General features: G+C 39.9%; 3 protein-coding genes across 5 annotated transcripts in view; 2 read left to right on the plus strand and 1 right to left on the minus strand.

Annotated features, from left to right (window-relative positions):
• The first annotated feature begins 1,342 nt into the window (after window positions 1-1,342).
• Window positions 1,343-6,009, plus strand: LOC106653391 (twinfilin). Of its 2 annotated transcripts, none has more exons than XM_014372800.2 (5): window positions 1,343-1,586; window positions 1,882-1,959; window positions 2,331-2,984; window positions 3,053-3,171; window positions 5,732-6,009. In XM_014372800.2, the coding sequence occupies exons 1-5, from the start codon at window positions 1,562-1,564 to the stop codon at window positions 5,891-5,893; spliced, it is 1,038 nt and encodes a 345-aa protein (XP_014228286.1). In that variant the 5' UTR covers window positions 1,343-1,561; the 3' UTR covers window positions 5,894-6,009. The 2 variants fall into 2 exon arrangements, with proteins under 2 accessions (XP_014228286.1, XP_014228285.1); XM_014372799.2 differs by lacking the exon at window positions 5,732-6,009 and adding an exon at window positions 3,486-5,015 and having other exon boundaries at window positions 1,347-1,586.
• Window positions 6,010-6,384: 375 nt separating this feature from the next.
• Window positions 6,385-7,635, minus strand: LOC106653569 (RPII140-upstream gene protein). Its single transcript, XM_014373068.2, has 4 exons — window positions 7,306-7,635; window positions 6,980-7,234; window positions 6,654-6,902; window positions 6,385-6,583 (listed from the first exon to the last, which is right to left on the minus strand). The coding sequence occupies exons 1-4, from the start codon at window positions 7,473-7,475 to the stop codon at window positions 6,499-6,501; spliced, it is 759 nt and encodes a 252-aa protein (XP_014228554.1). The 5' UTR covers window positions 7,476-7,635; the 3' UTR covers window positions 6,385-6,498.
• Window positions 7,636-9,171: 1,536 nt separating this feature from the next.
• Window positions 9,172-23,039, plus strand: part of LOC106653492 (probable cationic amino acid transporter) — a 30,140-nt gene continuing 16,272 nt past the window's right edge. The window contains exons 1-4 of one of the 2 annotated variants that reach the window (XM_014372946.2): window positions 9,172-9,372; window positions 18,405-18,558; window positions 18,649-19,033; window positions 20,139-20,347. In XM_014372946.2, coding sequence (XP_014228432.1) covers window positions 18,424-18,558; window positions 18,649-19,033; window positions 20,139-20,347 — 729 coding nt within the window. In that variant the 5' untranslated portion in view covers window positions 9,172-9,372; window positions 18,405-18,423. The remainder of the gene's footprint in view (window positions 9,373-18,404; window positions 18,559-18,648; window positions 19,034-20,138; window positions 20,348-23,039) is intronic. The other variant, XM_014372947.2, reaches the window with a different exon arrangement.

Here is a 23,039-nt window from a genome sequence, read left to right on the forward strand (position 1 = left end):
CACGTACGGATCGATAATAAAAAAATTCATATCATGCCCAAGCACGTACTTCTGGCACTCGTAATCGTCGCGGCGTTGCTCTGTCAACGATCTCAAGCCATCGGGGTGTCGCTCTGCTGCTCGGGTTGCAGCATCGTCGGCGTCGCCTGCTTCGCCGCGGCGGGCTTCGGCTTCACCGTGCCCCCGGAGGCGTAATCGTCGCCACGCCGGCCCTCGTCGCCTGCAATGCCGCCCTGGCCACGTGCACGTCGAGATGCACCAAGTGAATGTTGCACAGAACTTGGATTTTCATTTTCTTTGTACCGACAGTTATTCACGAAAAATTGTTAATAATTTTAATACGTGTGCGTATATAATTTTTATGAGTCATAATATTTAGTTCTTTTAAGTAATTTGTGGCTGCATTGTTATCGCTGTCTATTATTTCTTATTTTTTTGTGACACGTATTATGTTGAATAAATTGGAGAATTATGACCCCGAAATGCAATTATTACATGGAAACAACCGGTCGATAATTGATTGCAAAAAACGAACACAAACGTATTATCGATCCAAATCCATCCCGTTTAAACTTTTCATGCGAATACACGAAATAAAAATTGAATAAAATTAATTACTCTGCAGTAGTAATTAATTTATGATGCACCACAGTAAATTTATTTATTTTCAATGTAATCCTCACTGCATTACAGTAAGTGATCGGTATAGTCGGCAGCTCGTTGCACAGGCAGACAGTCGCGGCTGTCAGAGTTTACTTTAGGTCAATAAATGAGATTGCTTTATTCTTCAAATTTGATTCACTTCCAGTTGAATTTTTTATTTATAAAATCGTTATCTAAATGCATATCGGATGTACCATATTCCGATTCGATAGATGATTGTAATTTGTGATAAAAATCTAAAAATCTAGAATTTCACTGAAAATTGTAATTATTTCGAACCGATCTACTCTCTTCATTATCAATGAAAAAAAAAATCATCGCCAAGTGTTGCAACTGTTCAAGATAGCAGCGTGTAAATTCACCAAAGAAAATTTATCTCCCGACTATTATATGCATTGTGTGCTCATACGCTATACAACATTTATCGTTCGGCGATTAAATTTCTTCTGCCGCGGGAGGCTTATTACACAAAACAAACTCAACCATGTCTCGTGTCGTGTTAGCCGCGCGTCGTGTACTTTTTGAACTCGCCGCTCCGCGGCGCTTCGGCACTTGTTAATGGACCGCCGCTGCTGCTGCCAAACAAGCTCAGCAACTACACTGCTGGGTTTTTCGATGCGGCTTATATGTCCCCGCGACTGTGTGCGAATGTGTGTGCGAATGTGTAATAGCGGCGGCGGCGGCGGCAGCAGCAGCCAGCCAGCAGTTAGTTAGTTGTTGACCGTGTGGCTCAGTGTGTACAGGCAGTCAGAGAGCGTCGAGAGCGTCTGCCGAGCATCGCATTTCGGCCCGTGCGGTGGTGTTTGTTTTCGTGTGCTTGTGTGCGTGTGTTTGTCATCCCATTTTATACATTACGAGTATCCCGAATAATTTTTGACGCGATAGCCCGCTGACAAAAATGTCGCATCAAACTGGTATAAAAGGTAATAACGATCTCGTTACTGTTGCTCTTACCGTTAGTTTTTTTTTTCATTTGCTGCTTTTTATCGCGTTCGACCTTTCTCGCGATGTCATCGCACCGTGTCGACGACGAAGCAGCTGACGCGCGCGGCTCTTCGGTTATATACACGCGTGTATGTGTGTGGGTTTTCTGTGTTATACACGACGATTAGGGCGGCTTCCCGACACGCAGCTGCGAAAAAATTTCGAGTATCGTTATACTCGTTGATACGTATAATCGTATTAATTCTCTATTTTATAATTTCTTTTTTTTTGCAGCTAACGACGCTTTGAAAAAGGTCTTCGCCAAGTGCAGGGATGGCAAAATTCGCGTCCTCAAAGTTTCCATCGAGAACGGTGAGTTTTGTTTGTTGCACAAATACATCCACATATATATGCAGCACGATCTATTTTCGTTGGAGCAATTAAACTCCGACTTTCTCTGTCTCTGTCTCTCCTCTCTCTCTCTCACCTCTTTCGCTCTCGAGAAAGAGGCTCCGTTACTGACGAATGTAGTGTATTTTCGTTGATATATTTCGGGAGATTGTTTAATCAATATGACGCATTTGAATTATTGGGGAAAAAATCCACTTTTAATTCGATATACCCGACGTCTCGTGCGTGTTATGCATATACTGATCATGCTTGACGCATGAGCGCTCATGCATGGAGAGAACGTTTTTTTTTTTCTCTTTACACAATCTAAAGCTCTTTGCCTTGTATTACAGAGGAACTCGTTCCGACTACTTCCTCCAAGCCCGTCGGTAAATGGCAAAATGATTACGACAAAATGGTCAAGCCGCTCGTCGAGGAGAATCAACCAGCTTATATACTCTATCGTCTGGACACCAAGTCCTCTGATTCAGGATACGACTGGTTGTTGATATCCTGGACCCCCGATACAGCACCAGTCAGACAGAAGATGTTGTACGCTTCCACCAAGGCAACCTTGAAGCAGGAGTTTGGCTCTGCTTCTATTAAGGAGGAGTTGCATGGTACCGTACTGGAAGACATCACTCTGGACGGCTATCACAAGCAGAAGAAAAACGATGCTGCCCCTGTTCCACTCACGAGCGCTGAGGAAGAATTGGCAGAAATGAAGAAAAGTATCGTGCACACAGACTACAGCGTCGAAACCAGACATCAAACTCTCAGCGGTATAGCTTTCCCTGTCACGGATGAAGCTAAGCAGGCACTGACTTGTGATGACTACAACTATGTGCAATTGAGAATTGACTTGGACGAGGAGAAAATTCATTTGGTTACAGCTGCTACAGATGTATCCATTGACAAATTGCCAACTAAAGTACCTTCTGACTGTGCTAGATATCACTTGTATACTTTTAAACATACTCACGAAGGAGATTTATTATCATTAAAAGGTATTACATTATCTTCTATATTTTTACAGCGATGGAGTATCAATTTTTATGTATATTTTTGCTTGTAGTATTTATATACAGTATGCCAGGGTATAACTGCAGTATTAAAGAGAGGATGTTATATTCATCTTGCAAAGCACCTTTAATCGAGTTTATAAATTCTCTTGGAGTGGAAATAGCAAAGAAGGTAGGTTTTCACAATTTTTTTTTAAGTGTACCTCTACTTTTCTAATGCATGTTTTTGTTTCAAAAAAAAGTTCTTTCAATTAAAAATTTTTTTTAAATTGTACTTGATTTATTTAATTAGACTTTGATTTTGAAAAAATATTCAGGTTTATGGTTGACTGTAATTGTAAATATATTTTCAATATAGATAGCTAGTCTTGAATAATTCCAAAAAATTAATACAATTCAAAGTTTCATAGTTGATAATCAAAAAGTATAAGCATAAACAATTTTTTTACCTAACTAAACACAACTGTAATATACACAATAACGCAGTTGGAAGTGACTAGTGGCGAGGAGTTAGGCGAAATACTGGAAGACTCACCTCTCGAAATCCTCTCGAAAAGTACGGGCCCATCGACCCCGGCTACCCCGGGTACGCCTTCGACGCCTTGCGGTCCACCGAACTCGATAAACCATAAGAACCATAAGAAATCCAAGCCGAAACGATCCTGCGTTATAAGTTAACTAGGGCCTTTGACAATATATATTTATTGAAAAAAAAGCACAAAATGAAAGAACAAATTTAAATGCCAATCATTGCCAATCAAATAATCACGAGGCGTTTTTTATAAAGAATTTTCGATTGAATTTAACTTGTGATAAAAGATGATGAAAAATATATATTTTACGCGATTATTCTACAACGGTATCATAGTAATAATATGATGATAATTAATATTAAATACGTGACGACCTAGATGGAATTGTCATAGACTCAATTTTTCGAAATAGCTTTTTAATAATGAGAATGAGATTCAGCTATACAAGTGATACTATTGATACTAAATATTTTTCGATTTTATTGCATAATAATGAAAAAAGTAGACTAACTTGAAAATATTTTTCTGAATTTTTCGAGTCTTCTCATACGCCATATAATATGTATATCGTACGTAATATTGAAAATATTTCATTGTATATTTCTACCTATAATAACAATTGCAATATTTTTCTGAATTGATATGAGGTTATCAAGTAGGAAATACGTACCAATTAAATAGATATTTTGAGATCGAAATAGCCTGACATAATACTTGCGTTTATGATAAACATAAAAAAACTCGTGTTCGATTTCGTCTTGATTTTAAGACGTTTCCGTAAGTTACTACTGTCATGTTGATGTGATAGTTAATAGTTTAATTGTTATAATTGATAATAACAATAACGTTGACAAATGTGCACCTATTTTTTTATTTAAAACAATTTCAAGATAATTTACCAGTGCTTTTTCCTAACGCACAAGTTTCACTTTGAGCAACTTCTATGATTTGTTTTTTAATGATTAATAATTGAAAAAAATATTCATGTCCTTTTTTTTCTAGTCTTGCAATTAAGTGATATTTGAGCTTGTAATATGGTCATGCATATATGCTTGGCTGAATAATTAATTTTAAATTATAAAAATGAAATGTTTTGCATGACCGAAATTTCCTTATATGCTTGCACGCATAGAACTACGTGATAAATAACGTATAAAATTTCGAAGAGTTTGAGTCAATTTGTTAAGTATATTTTTACTTCCAGACTAAAACAATGCGAGTGAAAAAAGTCTAGTTTACTACTAAAAATTAATTTATATCTTATTCCAAAGACGAATTTTGCCTAATTGATTAATTATTGAGTTAAAAATTTTTTTTACATAGTTGATACAAATTGTTCACACCTGTCACACAATAGAAGAATAAATTTTTCATCTGCAATGTGTAATATATTAACATACCAAGTTGTAATTCGCGCACTTGTTGCAAATGACATACTATTTTATTGTTTATTGTAATTATATAGTAAGAAAAGAAAATCTAATTTATGTATTTGCCTGGTTCATCCATAACATTCCAAATTTGTTTAGACTAAGTGAAAAAAAGTAGATTTGTGTAGGCTATTTTTTAGGACATAATATTGTACGATTTAAATAAAAGCTATGTTTGGGATGAAGATAATAATTCAGAAATCAAATAAAATTGGATATAAAATTCACAAAAAGTAGTTGTAAAGTTAGATATAAGTTCTTTCATATATCTGTAACAATTCAACTAATTTATTCATTAGTTAGCTTAAAATCTTTTTTTAACAAAAACAAACCTTTTTTGTTACTAATAGCACTTTTGAATTTAAATTCACCTATTTTAACTTGCTAATATTGGGATTTTGTGATAAATTAACACATGTGTGCCTGGGGCTAGATTATTCTTACATTTAAGAGGGCAATACTTGCTCCAGGCCTATTCTGTAACATTTGTTAAATAAAGAAATATTATATATTCAAGAGTCTAACAAAATTATGTTCTCAGAAAATAGTATTTCAGAGGTAATACTTTTTGACAACTTGTACATCTCAGTTAATGATACTTTTGATATCTTGAAAATAAAGTTGCAAAATTTATGAAAACGACTTGAATTTCTTTCTATTCCTTCATCACATATTTAGTAAATCGTAAACAAAATTTACAAAATGGGCCTGAAATTATTTTAATTATCAACTACCTAAACTGATAAATTTCTTTGTTTCTTTTCTTTAGATTGAAATTGATGATGGAAATGAATTGACGGAATCTTTTCTTTATGACGAGCTACATCCTAAAGTCATTTTGTATAAACCAAAGTTTGCAAAACCAAAAGGTCCACCTAACAGAGGTGGAAAGCGTTTAACAAAAGTTCAAGAAAATGAACCAACAGAGTAAATCTTTTGGATAGTTGTTTCATTTATGAGAAAAGAAAACCTTTGTTTTAAATAGTAATGATTTGAAGTATCAAAATCATAATAATTTTGTAATGAAATTTTAAGCAATTTTTCAGTATATTATTTAAATCTGTATTCATTGAAAAGTTTTAAGTTTTGTTTTGAATCAAATGATGTATATTTATAGATTTCTTTAATTGATTTGAAAAGAAATTGATGTTAGATAATCATCAGGCCTATTGTAAGAATGTGATCTTTATTATACAATCTATGCTAGTTTAAAAAGATTGAATAATTAATCTTTAATATTATCAAAAAATATTTATACTACTTTATATATTAAATACAGCTAGTAAGAGATTTGTAATAAACATGTATGCTCTGTATGCATGCACTCAAAATATGACCTTTTTTTACTGCAAAGATTATTTATATGTGCTTAAGATTGAATTATATTACAAATAAAGGAAACAATCAGTAATGCATTTTCACTTCTAATGAAACTATTTCCATAAACAAGAGAAAAATATATTTAACATAGAGTATGTACAAATTATGTCAACAACATCTTTGATCAATAGCTATATACAAACATAATCATTACGATTACTTTTTTTCGGGGAGCATATCTTTTTTCAAACCTTCCATTGTCTCCGACATTATCTTTTGCTTATATGCGTTAGTTACAGCTCTAAAAATAAATTCGAATTAGTTGATTGCAATATCAAAAGTATAAAATTAAATAAAAAAAATAAACATACTCTTCTCTCTGAGCCCAAATTTGGTACTGCAAATTTTTAAAATCTTCTTCTGTCATGTTGAAACCTTTCAGCACCAAAAACCTGAGGCCTCCGTAAATAGATCCAAAGAATCCTCCAAAGACAGCTCCCGAAACCATACCTCTGAGACCCAGAGGCGACTTGTAAACTGCTCCAGCCGCGCTACCTCCAAGAATGTAAAACAGTATCGAGTGTTTGTTGTAATACGCTTGGAGTCCGGTTGTAACAACTCTGAAACATCATCGAGGCCTTATAAATAGCGATCGAGAAATACCCTTTAAACACAATCATTGCAATCGGGGCCTCACGTGTAAGTCACCGTGAAGAAGGTGACCTTGGGTCCCCACGTGTTGGCACCCTTCATCAGGGCGATGAACATCTTGTCGGACAGCTGCCTCTTGGCGTCCAGATGGCTGCGGAACTGGGTGGCCTCGTTGGTCTCGATGAACTTGATGAAGGCCTCCCTGGACTTCATCACGCCCCCGTAGAGACCGCCGACGATGTAGGAGAACACGGCGGTCTGCACGACGTTCACCAGGTCCGGATGAAACGTGTAGTCTTTGCTGAAGCAAAGACGGAGAGATTGCGTCAAAGTGGCGACATGAGAGGAAAATCAAGGTAAAAGAGAACTCACTGCTTCTTGAAGATGCTGCGGATCCTCTGCCAGCCGGTGGCGTCGGGATCGTAATGGGTGAGACTGTCGCGGCCGTCGTCGTCGGCGATCTTGTCGTGGGGATTCTCCGTCTCGAACAGGATCGGACTGAAGGCGAGCACGCCGCCCCGGCCCAGCACGCGGAAAATCATGATCGCGTCGTTTCTTATTCTCGCGCAATCTCGATTATATATTTTATTATTATTTTATTTCAAGGGTGGGTGTTAAAATCCGACCGGCAGCATGTTATTTCACCAGCAGACAGCTACACACGGCACAAGTTTGGCACGACGCGCGCGCCGACTATCAACGCGAAATAATGATAATCGCAGCTGACGCGCGAACTCGGTCGGTAACGTTGTACGCGCGCGGGAAGATTTCGCGCGCGAATCAATTCCGAAGTAGCTGCTCTCTCGGGGGAATTTCGATCGGTAAAAAATCGATACGAGATATAACGGCACTGCGAGCAGCACTCTCGAGAACCAAAAAAAAACGCTATTAGGGAGTCGAGCAGCTATATATGCGGTATATAATAGCCAGGTGTTGGATCAATGGGACTCGCGACGATAAGGCTCTTATCGAAGCGCGTGCTCGCGCTGTAACTCGTATAATACCTATCTAGCAAAATTTGGCAACGAACCAAGAATGCGCGCGGATCAACAGTTGGTCTCGGCATACACTACACACACACATACGTACATCCTCGAGGGCTCGTTTGCTCGCAAAGGGGGGTGGTAGTGATGTATAATATCGCGTAATATCGTCGATTCGGAGGATTAAGGATCGCGACGCGCGCCTCGAGATATTTTGCATATCGCGTCGCCTGTATACCTATGTATACATGAACGATCCACCCCCGCAAGCGCGTAACGGTACGTGTATAAGCTATATATACTCGTACTTGGCGCGGAAGGATGTAGGTAATGTGCGCCTGTGTGTGTGTGTGTGTGTGTGCATGTACGGTAGCATACGCGAAGGATAGTGCCGTTATTGTATACCTGTGTGTAATAAACGGCCGCGAGAATTGACTCCATGGGGGTTGCATGTGTGTGTGTGTGTGTGTGTGTTTATACATGTATATGTATATAATGTGCGAGCAATATGTGTATACGCGCTTGTATGTGTGTGTATATATTAGTAAATTGAGCGCAGGCGCGTCACCATTGCACAGCAGCAGTGAGCAGTGAGCAAGCAGGCAGCAGCACTCGCAAAAGCAACAGCAGCAGCAGCAACAGCAGTAGGCCAGGAGGAAGGAGCTTTGCTCTTCAAAGCTCTCTCTCTCTCTCTCGCGCGCGCGGAGCTTTTTTTTCTCTCTCTATTCTTCTTCTTCCCCCCAAGCAGCAGTAGTAGTGAGTAACCTGCGTCTCGGTGAGGGTTCGCCAGCGTCGTTACTACTGAAAAAATTACTGCCTCGCGCGAGATTCGAGTTGTATACATATCGACTTTTATTTTAGTTGAAATATAAATATATATCATCCCGATAGCGAGTGTGCAAGTGCGAGCGAGTGAGTGTGCCATGCAGCCAAGAAGGCGCGAGGCTAGCAACAGCAGCAGCGGGACGGCAGCATCGTACTCCGCGCACGACAGACCCAAGGATCCTTAAAGGAGCGCACAGACACCTGGACTATACACTCATATATATAATCTCGTCGAGTCGGAATATTAAGAGTGGAGCACAGCAACGGGGGATACGCTCGGCTAGACTCAACGAGTACTACTACCATACATATACTGCACAGCAGCGTGTGTAGATATATCTTCGCGATCGATCGAGCTTTTCTCACGCAAGCTCGAGCGAGCGAGCGAGCGTCGTTATATATAAAAAGAGCGCCGTTATAAAATAAAATACCTGTGGCCAGTGAGTGTGGTGAGTGTGTGTGTGTGTGTTCATGTGTGCGCGTGTGTAAGTGCAAGTTGTAAATTGCATCAACGCTAAATTTCATTTCACTATAAAAAGAAGAGGAGCCCCAACGAGAAGAGTGTGAAGGATTTTCCTCGAGTGAATTCCTTGCACCCCCGCAGTCAGTCAGTCATTCCGTCACTCAGTCAGTGAGTATATATAGATAATATAAAGTATCACACACATTTATAACGAGGAGCACGACGACTGCTCTCTGTGACGTTCGTGCATGCATACACACACACACAGTACATACACAGCACAGCACACAGCTGCCCCGCGAACGCGCAGCCATTGCAGGATGTGCGCGCGAGTGCGTAAAACCCGCGCTGTACATTACATATACGTATACGTACGCAGTGTGTGTGTGTGCTACTACACGTATACACGAGTGATTCACTTCGCACGCACACATCTTTGCGCACGTATAGTCGAGCATGTGTATCAAACGCGCACGCAACGCGATCGAAGGATCGCAGCGCGCGCGCGGGGGGTGCAGTGCGAGCTTTTTTCTCTCCTCCTCCTTCTCTCCTTTTTCGTTCGTTCGTATACGAGATCCTCGTTATAAAGCTCGGTGGGGCTCGCGCGCGAGCGATAGATCGACGTCGTCGTCGTCGTCGCTTTTCGTTGATATAATCCCGTCGTCGCTTAATACAGCGCTCGCCGCAGCCGCAGCCGAGCGCGAGCTTATGCCGGTGCAGCTGCTGCTGCTGTAAGCTCCGTTAGACGCGACAGAGACAGACTGTAATCGAGCTTTTTTTTATACAGAGGCGTACATAAATCATTGGGCATTTAAGAGCGCGCGTGTATTAACGGCCGCGCTGATTCGATTAGGTGCCGCGACGTGGATACACTCCGGGCAATTTGCCGAGGCGCGCGAGCTTGCAACAAGTATATATAAAACGAGGGGCTTTATTCCGTATACATACACATGCATTATACGCGTATCAGCGCGGCGGCGATCAATCGGATAAATTACAGTGCGCGACGAGTTCCGATCATCGACGTTTCTGTCAATGATTGTCTCTGATCCACCTCCCCCCCGCGGCTTGTGTGCGTACGTACATCAACGCACCGCACGGACGTGGTTAATCCCCGTGGATAGGGACACCATCTCTCGAGCTTGAATAATATATTAATTATTATGTAGGCCGTGCTCAGCATATTTGTCCGATTTTATCCTCCGTCTAGTATACGAGTCGCCTCCTGCGCAATTCGTTCAATTTTAATGAGTTTCCTTGCAAACGACTACGACGACTAGCATCGTGTGTATATGCAAATGTGCTCGTGCATGCATATGCACAGCGATATGTGCTACGTATGCAATATTCCGCTACAAGCGCGTGACCCCCTTGTAGCACACGTCTAGGTGCATACATATACGTGTTGCAATACATACACAGAAACACACACACATATATATAGGCAAACGCATTTATGTGGCTGACCTGCAAAGTGGACGGAAAATCGAGTGGAAGTTGTCGGCGCTCTATATATATGTATACGTGTTTGTATATACGTAAACTTTCGTAGTTTCTATGCCAGCAGCTTGCCACTGCAATCTATGCTTTGCTATACAGCAGCAGCTTGCCAATGTACCAACTCTCTCGTTTCGCACGGGATGTATACCAGTCGAACTTGGTTGGGACGCGCGTCGTTATTCGTTTTTGCGCCGATATCGCCTTGCTGCGCCGCGACAGATTTTCGATTGCATTTTTCGCTGGCTTCGTCTCGTATACATTCTACACTTTTACAGGTATTAATGTACGAAAAGAGAAGAGAGAGAGAGAGAGATAGGTAGAAAAAATGAAAATTTCAGAGCATGAGCTATTCGATTGATTCATAAAAATGAAATCCGTCCTTTATATCCGAATGTCTCGATCGCTTCGATCGCGTGTTTACATTTCGAGCCATCTCGCGTTCGTACTATCGAATTAACACGGCGACGCGGTGTGTCCCCCTCGACGCGCGGAGAATTTGTCCGCTCGACGATGTTACTGCGCGCATAAGTCGATATCTGCCAATGTCACATGATACCGATAGGACGAATGTGAAATTGGTGGAGGTAGGGATTCTTGAATCGAATGTAGTTTAAAAAATTTTTCAAAGTTTCATCGCTCTTATAGAACTTATAGAAAAAAATCAATGAGCAGCTACTTAAAAACAGCATTTCAGAAGGGAAGCCTCGAAAAAACTCCACGTCAAAAAAAACGAGAGTTCAATCCTTTTTCTGTTCGGTGGAATTTTACTTCAACTCATTTTACGATCTTTACACACTCGGATCGATATCCAAGCGAGAGAGAGACAGAAAAGAAGTTTCACTTCGAAAGCAGAAGAAAAAAAGGAATTAATCGAGCAGAAAAAACACGGCTCGTCGTCGTCGTCGTCGTCGTGTTAATCGAGATAATCAGCTCCGGGAGGCGGTTTCAACGGCTCCGCTCGCCTCGCTTCGAAGGAACGTATACTACGTATTATTATACATAGCCACTCGTCGTCGTCGTGCGCCTCTCGCGCGCTTTAACAAATTTTCTTTTCCTTCGTCGCTTTTTTTTTATCTTCCGTGTGCAGCTGATAATGGCCTCGAGTGTATCATCCGCGGCGCACACGCGCTCGAACTCGGTCACGAAAGAGCGGCGCGCGCGGACAGCCGTGTACATCCCTCTTTTTCGTAATTTATTTTCTTTATTCATCTTGCTGTTGTTGTTGTTGTTGTTGTTTTATTCTTCTTTTCCTATTAAAACTCGCCCCAACGCGGCAAATATTGAATATGCTAAAAGTGACGTGTCGCTTTTTTTACGCTCTCTCTCTGGAACTTTTTTTTTTTTATTTTTTTTTATACCCGTGCATCCGACGCAAAGCGATTAGCCAGTAAGTTTTAAAAAGGCTTTGTGTACACCAGCGGCAGCGAGTTTAAAAAATAAGCCAAAAAAAAACGCTCTCGTCCACCGGGAAATTCGAATCTTCAAAAAAAAAAAACAACAAAAAATTACGTACACGCGAGCTCGTATAATAAATTTATACACAACGACGAAAATTCGATCAAAGGCCACTCGAATTACGATATCAGCAACGGGACAGCCCTTCGAATTCAATATGGAGCGCGTAAACCCGTCTATACATACGTTTCGCGGGATTAACGACAGCCTAAGCTTCTTCCATATAGCGTCTGTCGAAAATGATCCGCGCTAAACTCTCACTCGCGCGGATGTATTATATATAGCACCCTTGAGCCGCACAGAGAATATATAAGGAATCAACAAGTTGGTACTGTATCGCGATACCGTTCCCTGTTGCTTTTTGGCTCGAGTCGACTACTCGCACACACAGACGTACATTTAGAGAGATTGACGAGCGAGCGGAAGTAACGCGATTGTCTCTCTCTCAAACTTGGCTTAAAAGCTCCTACGCGCGTCCACGGTCATTATACGCGAAAATTTCCGTTTTCCCGCTAGACCTCGATGGGAGGTGTCCCTTTTACTCAAGTCTGATGAAAAAAAGAGGAAAGAAAAAGAAACTAACCAGAGAATCTCGCCGAGAAAAGACAGCAGTAGTGCGGGTCTATACAATGCGGGCGTCTGACTGTAAGCAGACACGAACTACTTGCTGCGATGCATTCCGTAATATATAATATCGTATCCGTATCGCGCGGAGATACACCCAAACTTTCGTTTCAATGAGATTATCTCGCGCGTGCCGAGAACAGAGAGAGAGAGTTTCGTGTTCGCCTTCGGTAAATATATAATATTGCCTTTTTTTTATATCTAATATACATAACGTGTTTATGTGCCGCAAAACGCTTACTATTTTCATATGAGGCATGTAATAAAAACAACGCGCGGTCGGGATAGGATAAAATCTACCTATTCAGTGCTGGAGGTCTTAAACGAGAAATTCATTTTTTCATACTTTTACAGCCTAACACTGTAAATGAAAAAATTTAAATAATTCAAGCCTCCTATTTAGGCTCTCGATCGATTCGTCGTATTTGCCTTACTAATTCGTATTGTGCACTCAGAATTTTTCAGTTTTATAGTTGGATTCATACTTAGGCAATTCCGGAGCTACAGTCGATGCGATATTTTTTGCTGTTCGCGCGTCTTAATGATTACTGACCAACCTCTTGTATTCCAAGATCTATGTATTAGGGTAAAAAACACGTGGGCGAAGTTGCAAAATTACGAGAAGCGCTGGCTATACTATACAATGCTTAGCATTAGTAATGGCCTAATGACTAAAAAACAATCATTTGAAATATTTTAAAATGAATCACTATCAATTGGCTTTTTTTTATCAATTATTTTTTATTTAATTATGTTGCAAATATTAGGCGCATTTTAAGTGACCAGAAAATAACAATTAAATTATTTCAAAAAATTGAGACCAGTTTTCAATCACTTTTAATACGATGATGTCACTTTGAGCTTTCGACGCTAGATGACGAGTACCTTTAAATCTGTAAATCTGCAAGTGGCAGAGTAAACCCAACTGTATAAGTCAAAGCCCGGTTTCGTAAAATTTCCAGATAAGTGTATATCTTTTCGAATCGTCGAATCGTCGAGCAATTGGAATAATTCATCGAGCGCTCCGCGCTTCTTTCTCTCCCGTCGTCTTTCGCGAATCTTAATTCGCGCTTTTTCGCGGGCTTATATCCGATACACACGGGTACATAACGGACGTGTACGCCGCAACTCGCTGCTGCTGGCTCGCGCGGCCTGGCCCGCGGGGGGCGCCCCGACAACTACACGTCTATAATATCGATTTATCGGGAGAACCTACTTTCTCGCGCGCGCAAACGTAACGAATCTTCGCCTCGCGATGTATACATATATATCGCATCATCCATCCGACCGCCGCATCCTATTATTAACGTGCAAATAAACTTCGACGTCGTTCCTCGTCGTCGTCGTCGTCGTCGTCGTCTCTATCGGAGTCAACGTCACTGATTGCGTCGACGTATTGCGCGACTGAGTGACGTATTTACCTTGCCAATACGCAGCTGCTATACACGTGCATAATGGCATCGTCATTAATATCTTCTCTGTATATGGGTCAAAATAATACTTTTTTACAAAACCGTGCGCACGTATGTCACCGATCTTGACGCGCTTTTGGTATGTTATAGTACATGGTAAAAAGGTCCCAAAAAAAAATTTTTAGACCCCCTCCCCCCTCCTACTCCCCACTTCCGGTATGAACGTCCATTTTCGATCTATATTTTTTCTGAGGACATGAAGCAATTAAAAAATCTGAAAAAATTCACAAAAATACTTTTCAATAATCCAAACCACCTTGAATTTTTTCAGAATTTTTAAGTGCTTCAGGCCTTCAGAAAAAATCATTGAAAATTTTAAAAATCGAGGTACGGCGATATGAGCCGATATAGTAAACGGAAATTTTTTCAGTTTTTTATTGCATTGAAAAACATAACCTCAATTTTTTTCAGATTTTTTCAGATGACCTAACGCACCTTTTGAAGCAAAAAACCGCTTTTTTTGACGAAAATAATTTTTTTAGGACGATACGGAGCCTCGAAAAATCTGGAAAAAATTTTTTCTTGTTTTTTTCATCAAAATACATAACCTCAAATTTTTTCAGATTTTTTAATTGAAGGCGATAGCTTCTAGGGCCGAAAAATGCTATTTTTAACAAAAAATGGTTCCTAGAACCCGATGGTTCCGGTGAAAAAATTTGAAAATATTTTTTTTGAATTCCTTGTCAAATTTTAATAAATTTTGACCGTTTCAAAAGTTCGATTGAAGCTTCCTAGCTCATTTTAGAGCATCAAACGAGTTTTATCATTCCTTAATGTCTTCAGAAACGTCTTCAGATATTTTGCACTAATCTTTGTCCTGCTCTAAAATGAGCTAGGAAGCTTCAATCGAACTTTTGAAACGGTCAAAATTTATTAAAATTTGACAAGGAATTCAAAAAAAATATTTTCAAATTTTTTCACCGGAACCATCGGGTTCTAGGAACCATTTTTTGTTAAAAATAGCATTTTTCGGCCCTAGAAGCTATCGCCTTCAATTAAAAAATCTGAAAAAATTTGAGATTACGTATTTTGATGAAAAAAACAAGAAAAAATTTTTTTCAGATTTTTCGAGGCTCCGTACTGTCCTAAAAAAATTATTTTCGTCAAAAAAATCGGTTTTTGGCTTCAAAAGGTGCGTTAGGTAATCTGAAAAAATCTGAAAAAAATTGAGGTTATGTTTTTTAATGCGAAAAATAACTGAAAAAATTTCCGAGTACTACATCGGCTCATACCGCCGTATCTCGATTTTTGAAATTTTCAATGATTTTATCTGAAGGCCTGAAGCACTCAAAAAATCTGAAAAAATTCAAGGTTGTTTGGATTGTGGAAAAGTATTTTTATGAATTTTTTCAGATTTTTTACTTGCTTCATGTCCTCAGAAAAAATATAGATCGAAAATGGACGTTTATACCGGAAGTGGGGGGTAGGAGGGGGGAGGGGGTCTAAAAATTTTTTTTTGGGACCTTTTTACCATGTACTATAACATACCAAAAGCGCGTCAAGATCGGTGACATACGTGCGCACGGTTTTGTAAAAAAGTATTATTCTGACCCATATATATACGCGAGGCATTAGTATCCGCACGATGTACACGAGTAAAACGATACCTCGTTGTTTGGCGTTTCGTGCCGTGCGATCGCGCGAAATTAAATGAGCTTACGTTCGGTGTCGCAGCGATGCAATAAAAAAATAACAACAACAAAGAGATGAGAGGGAGCGACAGAAAAAAGCTTTTAAATATTCAACTGGCGTGTATCGATGTGCTCGTTGTATTTGCGCGTAGCAGCGAGATGCAGATCGACGTTCGGCGATGCGTACGCTACATGTATACGGGAGCTTGCAAGCATAAATAAACTTTTATCTCGCGACGCGCAGAACTCGCGCATCGGAAAACATCGTTTTTTTTTTCATTTTTTTATTATCTCTCTCTTTTTTTTTATTTCATTTTCTTTTTGTACTGCTGCTGCTGCTGCTGCTTTTGCTCCACTATCTCTCTTGAAGCTGCTATATGCATACAATCAATTTATCCTGCGCTGCTTCCTCGTCGAGGAAGCATGCTGAAAATTTCCCTCTCTCTTTCTCTCTCTCTCTCTCTCTCTCGGATATTATATTTTCCGCGCGTATAATCATTCACGGTGCTCGATGAAATTGGCCTGTTCGAAGCAGCTCTTCTTTCGCAGTTGCAATAGTTTGTGTGTATATAATATATATTTATCATCCGCAACGATGGCGAAGCAAAAACAAGCTCTATTATAACAAGTTTATGTACACGGGTGAATCCCTCGCGTTTATTTCAATTGTTATTTGTAATTGTTTATTTAAAGGGTTGAATTTCGTATGAAGCACAGGGTTAAAAAAAGGCTTTGAATTTAATGTCGATTTGATGAAAAATCAGACATGAAAATTGAAGTAACCGTTACAGAAACTTTGCACACAAAATGTACGAAAGTGCAATCGCGTACATGATTTATAGAGCTAAAATGAATAAAATAGATTTATTTCTGTTTTTGAGTCGAAACATTCTGATTGAATGTAATCAAAAATTTTATGAAGATTCAATCGTATGTAACGCCAGCTTCCACCGCTAGACGGCGAGGTACCTTTAACTGTGTAAATCTGCATGCGGCAAAGTTAAAATAATTGTATAAGTCAAAGCAGGTTATATATATGATCATGTTGTGTTCGGAAAATTTCGATAAATAAATCACATACATTATGTTTAATGCTCAAGTGAACGAATTGGATTTAAGTCTATTCTCAAGTCGAAACATTTTGATTGAATTTACTCAAAATTGTACGAAGATTCATTTTTAAGAAAATCCAGCCTCCATCGCTAGATGGCGAAGTACCTTTATCTAAAAAATTGCAAGTGGCAAAGTCAAAATAATTGTATAAGTACAAACAGGACACTGAAACAATTACGTATTATTTGTTGTTACTATTTGTTGAGAATGAAAAGAAATATAATAAAGCCTGTTTGAATTCACAAAAAAAAAAATGAACGTTCAAGTATTGAGCATTACATAGAAATGTATACACGTTTCCCAATAAAATAGCCACAACATTAAGTCATCACGTATCGCCGTAGGATTCACCCATATACATAAAAACAGCGCGAGTCGTCGTAGTCGCTGCCAGTACCATTATTATACATTAAACTCTCGCAGCCGATCGCGCGCGTTTATCTTTGCTCTCTCTCTTCCTCTCTTGGCAGTTATGAAATGTGTGCCGCGTCGACAGCAGCAGCTGCCGCGGCGTGCGCGGAGGGATATGCAATTTCGCTCTTTTCTTTTCATTTAACCGTCGTCGATTGCGCATTCCATTGTCATCGCTAGCAGCAGCCCCCATGACAATAGTATTTTTTCCTTTTTCTCTTTTTTTTTTCATTATACGCACACATCCGCGTGCAGCACAGATATGCGCAGCCGGCGCGGCTCGCGTTGAAATTCGAATTAATTTCCAAGGAGAAGCTCGATGAATAATTTTCTCATTATACGTCGGGTCTCCAGCTATAATAAGCATTCGATTAAATTAAATATAACGGCGAGCTTTTAAATTATAATATCGTATATACACGATCGATCGGAGATCGAACTTTCTTCTCTCGCGCGTTTTCGGTCCGACTACTTTCGGCTGTATGCGACGATAACCCGCTCGTCGATGACGGTACCTCTCGAGCCGCGTGTGTATTTTTTCATTCCGCTATTTTTTTTCGCTCTCTCTCTCTCGACTTGGGGAATAAAGTATAAGAGGAGGAGGTGGAGGAGGTACTTGTAAAAGGGTCATGCTTTATGTGTGTTGAAGCTATATACACACACATACATAGGAGTATAGAGCACATAGCTCGTGTCAAGGAGGGATTCTCGCTCGAGTTGTCTCGAGCGGGCGCGTATCGATTAGTGCCAAGCGGCTGCTGCTGCTGCGGCTCCCACTCATACATACACACATACACATGCACGCTTTATACACGTTATACATCTTGCCTCGTTTTTCACTTTATACCCTCTCGCGGTGCATTGTTTATCGTCGTCTGTATATTCTTCCGGCAATTGTCGTGAAAAAAGAAAAAAAGTAAAGAAAAACAAGACGCGATGATTGCGCGCAAAAGGGGATACAATGGATGAACTATATATTTCTCTTTCATTCCAGCAGTAGCAGCAGCAACAAAATGAAGCTAGACCTGAACCTGGACCGCGACAAGGGCCTGGAGCTGTTCGGCAAGTTCATACGCACGAAGAACGTGGACTCGCTGCAGGGCGGCGAGTCCCAGCAGTCCAAGTCCGGCTCGAAGCAGAAGCTCGAGGTAAATTAATTTTTTTCCCTCCTCGCCGTGAGATACATATATACTAGGTACTAATAATTTGGCTCTGTGGATGCGATTACAATTATACAGAAGTGCCTGACGACCCTCGACCTCACGTCGCTCGGGGTGGGCTCGTGCGTCGGCACGGGCATGTACCTCGTGGCGGGCATGGTGGCGCGCGCCGTAGCCGGGCCCGGCGTCGTCGTCTCCTTCTTCATCGCCGCGCTGGCCTCGATCTTCTCCGGTGCCTGCTACGCCGAGTTCGGCGTGCGGGTGCCCCACACCACGGGCAGCGCCTACATGTACAGCTACGTCACGGTGGGCGAGCTCATCGCCTTCATCATCGGCTGGAACATGATACTCGAGTACCTGATCGGCACCGCTGCCTGTGCCTGCGCACTGAGCGCGTGCCTGGACGCCCTCGCCGACGGGGCCATCTCCGAGTCGATCGGCGACACCTTCGGCACCATATTCGGTGAGAGTCGAGCAATTATTTCCGCGCTTGCGCCCCTCCCCCCGCCGCCTTGTGTATAAGGAGCGTGAAAAGCTTACAAGCTCTGTGGAGCACCTGTGGACCAGCATCGATCTTGTTTTTGCCCTCTATATGTGTATGTGGCACCTTAACCTCGAGTGCGATATTATTAAAGAGTAAAGTTGTGTATATACACCATCCGTTTCTATATAGGATACACGATAAACTTTGAGCGCCGCTGAAATATAACGGGAGCTCGATTCGGAGCTTTTTATATAAGCTCGAAATTTCCATGAAACGGTCGACGCCGGTAACTCCGGAGATTTTATGTACAACGACGAGAAAGTAAAGAGCCGTCGTTGTCTTTTTTTTTTCATCCGGGCAATTTTCGAAGCTCCGCCGCGCGCAAGCTCACTTATGTGTATGCGTCTCTTATCTCGCGCAAACTCGTTTTGCTGCTCCGTTTGGCAAATTGTATCGCAACTTTTTTTTTTATATCGTATTAGGTATATGCCGACGCGTGTCAATAGAGATCACTGCGAGGAAAAAGCTCGGACGCAAGTGCGTGAGATAATGTTAATTTTGTTTAAGGGCTCGTATGTAGGTACCTTTGAATCTAAAAATAATTTCTTCTCCTTTTCGAGTAGCATTTTTTAAAATTTTAAAATGTTTATTTTTTATAGTCTGTGGCAGTGAAATGTAAAAAGCGAGAGAAGAAAAATTTAAAACGCAAAGTACGAGAAAGATTTTCACATACAGAAAATACTGTACCTCGGTAAAAAAAAAACTTTTTTTGAAGTTTGAAAATGCTATGAAAGAAGTAAAAAAATATTTTTCAAAAATTTGATAACATCCATCGAGATAAGATCAATCGCCGCTGCAATAATTGATGTTTTACCTTGTTTACCGGGTTACATAGTTTATGTGTTTTCTGCCTCGTTCATTATGTATACGAGATCAATGGCCCTATACAATAAGCCTACGCGATTTATTTTCAATCCTTTCGTGCCGTGTATCGTTTCGTTACGTGATCAACATCACCGTAAAATTCATAAACACTACTTTTCGTCATTAATCAATGGCCTCCCTTTGCAATTACTATTCACAGGTCGACCGCCGGACTTCGTGGCGTTCGTCATCACGCTGCTGATGATGACCCTGATGGCGGCCGGGGCTCGCAAGTCGCTGCTCTTCAACAACGTCCTCAACGCCGTCAATCTGTCCGTCTGGGTGTTCATCATGGCCGCGGGCCTGTTCTACGTCGACTCGGCCAACTGGTCCGAGCACAAGGGCTTCCTGCCCTACGGCTGGAGCGGGGTAAGACAGACACAGAGCGATTTTATATATACACGTTATAATGAAATCAATCGTAAGCGAGGAGGAGGTGTCGACAGCCGCCAGCCTCGTAAAGCACGCGAAAGCCGCTCGTTTTTGCTCGCCGGGGGGTGATTGCGAGAAAAACGTCTTCTTCCGATCGCAGGCAGTTTATACAAAAGGGAGCAAAAACGAGCTCGCGCTTTTATCTCTATGAACTGCTCGTGGATATATATCACGATATCGTACGGAAGGATGGCATTACGTACATATAGAGATAGCGCGATGCGAGTAAGCCAAGTCGAGACTTTGGACAATCGGCCGTATGTATAGATACGTATATAGCACACACACACACACACACACACACACACACACACACACACACACACACACACACACATATATACGCGAGGCTAGACAAAAGGAGAACTTGTTGCTCACTTTCGAGCGCACTCCAAGCCTCGGTCGCGACTCGGATCGTAAACGCGCCGCACACAAGCTCATACACATATATAATCCACGCAGTGCTTCGTACTTTTTTTATATAGATATATATATCGTCGTTCTCTTAAAAGAGCAACTTCAGCTGGAGGCGCGATTGAAAAGATAAAGAAGAGGAGTAAAAGCCGGGCGATGAGATTCTCCGAAAGGTTTTAATTCGAGCGCGTGTCGATCGAAAGACACCGAAAGTGCTAAAGTCAAGATTTGCTTTTGATGCATATAATAGGTGTACATTGTACAAGCATAGACAGCGTTGTGACACGATCGATTTTATCTATCGATACTGTAGTGCCGACCTATCAATATGAAAATGATCAATATACGATATGTTGAATAATATGAAATAAAAAATTATTGTTTTTCACAGTATTTTATTCATTCCTCTCGTACAATATCAAGTATGCATCATTGTTGCATGATAAAAACGTAGACTCTCTTTGATTAAAGTCATTATCGTTGACGCAGTATCAGATATTATTTTCCATTAAAATGTTCGAATTGTAATGGCCACTGTTCGGCGTTTCTCCATAATGACTTACAGTACTTAGGGGAGAGACGGGCATGAGTGACACCATAACTTCAAACTTGCTTCCTGAAGCGAATTTTTAAAATTTTTCAAATCTGAAACGATCATTGCAAAGGGGAGCTCAAGCTCTATAACATATATTAAAATTAAAAAATTACAATGAAATTTCTATTTTTTATTGAATTTCAAAAAATTTGTCACAATTGCCCGTCTTTTTTCAATGGCCGGGAATTGTGCCATAGGAGTCGGGCACGAGTGTCATGTATATCATCATGCAAAAAATACATATATGTGTAGAATAATATATTTTTTTACTCAAAAACAATGAAGTTTAGAGAAAAAGTTTATGGAATAAAAAAGTCTCCAAATTTATCGAGAAACATTCTCAAATATTTTCAGAATTTTTTGAGATTTTTTTAAGAGATTGCACTCGACGAATTGTCGGATAATTGACAATCGTCTCCGAAAATTCTGAAAAAATTTGGGGCTTTTCTTTGATAAATTTTAAGACTTTTTTGTTCTATAAACTTTTTCTCTAAACCCAATAGTTTTCAAGATAAAAATCAAGTTTGGTTTTTTATAAACATTTCACTTGAGGGACGCCATTTTGTTAGAAAAAGTAGCTAAAAAAATTTAGGAAAATTCTTTACGGTACTTCTACATCCATAATTACCTCTCATCATATTTATACCTCGAATTTTATACTGCAACACTTGGAAAAAATTTCTTTAAGTTGATTTTTCGCACAAATTTTTACGTTTGTTTTTGTTTAAACAACCATAACTTTTTGACGAAGCATCAAATCTTCAATTTGAGCCCGGATTCTGAAAGGGCATTAAATTTTACATGAAATTATGTATGCGCAAAATCTTTTTGCGTTTCAAAATATAAAAAAAAATCGCGTCGATCACGAACAAAAAATTTCATTATTCTCGACGTGAATGGGTTATTGATAGGTCGTCATGTGACACTGGTGCCCGACGGAAGGTGACCCTCGCGCCCGGTTTGAGTACCTTCTTTATTTTGTTAATAACTTTTTTAATATTAATCGTAGAAGAATTAAAAAAAAAGGAAATTAAAGTTCAAGCTCCTAGCTTTCTAGTGATATAAATTTCAAAAGCAAAAAAATGTTTTTAATCGTTTTGCTACTCAGTTGAAATATTGGTTATATTGGATTTTTTAGTCAAAAATTTTCAACAATTTTTTTTTGTTAAAAAAAATGGATTTTGAAAATTTTTTTTCGTACAAATATCATAAATGATGAAAGGACTATGAAAAAATTTATTTCATAATTTTAAGTTGAAAATTGCATTTTTTATGGGGGTGACACGGTTACCAGCCATGTTCCACTTACCCGCCTCTCCCCTATAATATGATACTTTTTATTATCAGCATTATCTATGAAACTATCGTCAAATCTAAAAATTAATGTTAAATTTATATTTTATGAAGTGGAAAATTATTTAAAACTATTGATTTAAATTGTTACTTACTCGTAAGAATTGAAATTTAATATAAGGGGAATATTTATCAAAGATAAACGTATTTAAAAATGAAAGAAAATCTATTCATGACAATGACATAATTAAGCATCAATTTATACATTTGATTTCTAATTTCGAGTTCAAGTTGGCTATACTGTGTCGATCGATAAAACAGAACGAT

This window comes from Trichogramma pretiosum, unplaced genomic scaffold, assembly GCF_000599845.2.
Source record: "Trichogramma pretiosum strain Unisexual culture from Peru unplaced genomic scaffold, Tpre_2.0 scaffold35, whole genome shotgun sequence".
Lineage (NCBI taxonomy): Eukaryota > Metazoa > Arthropoda > Insecta > Hymenoptera > Trichogrammatidae > Trichogramma > Trichogramma pretiosum.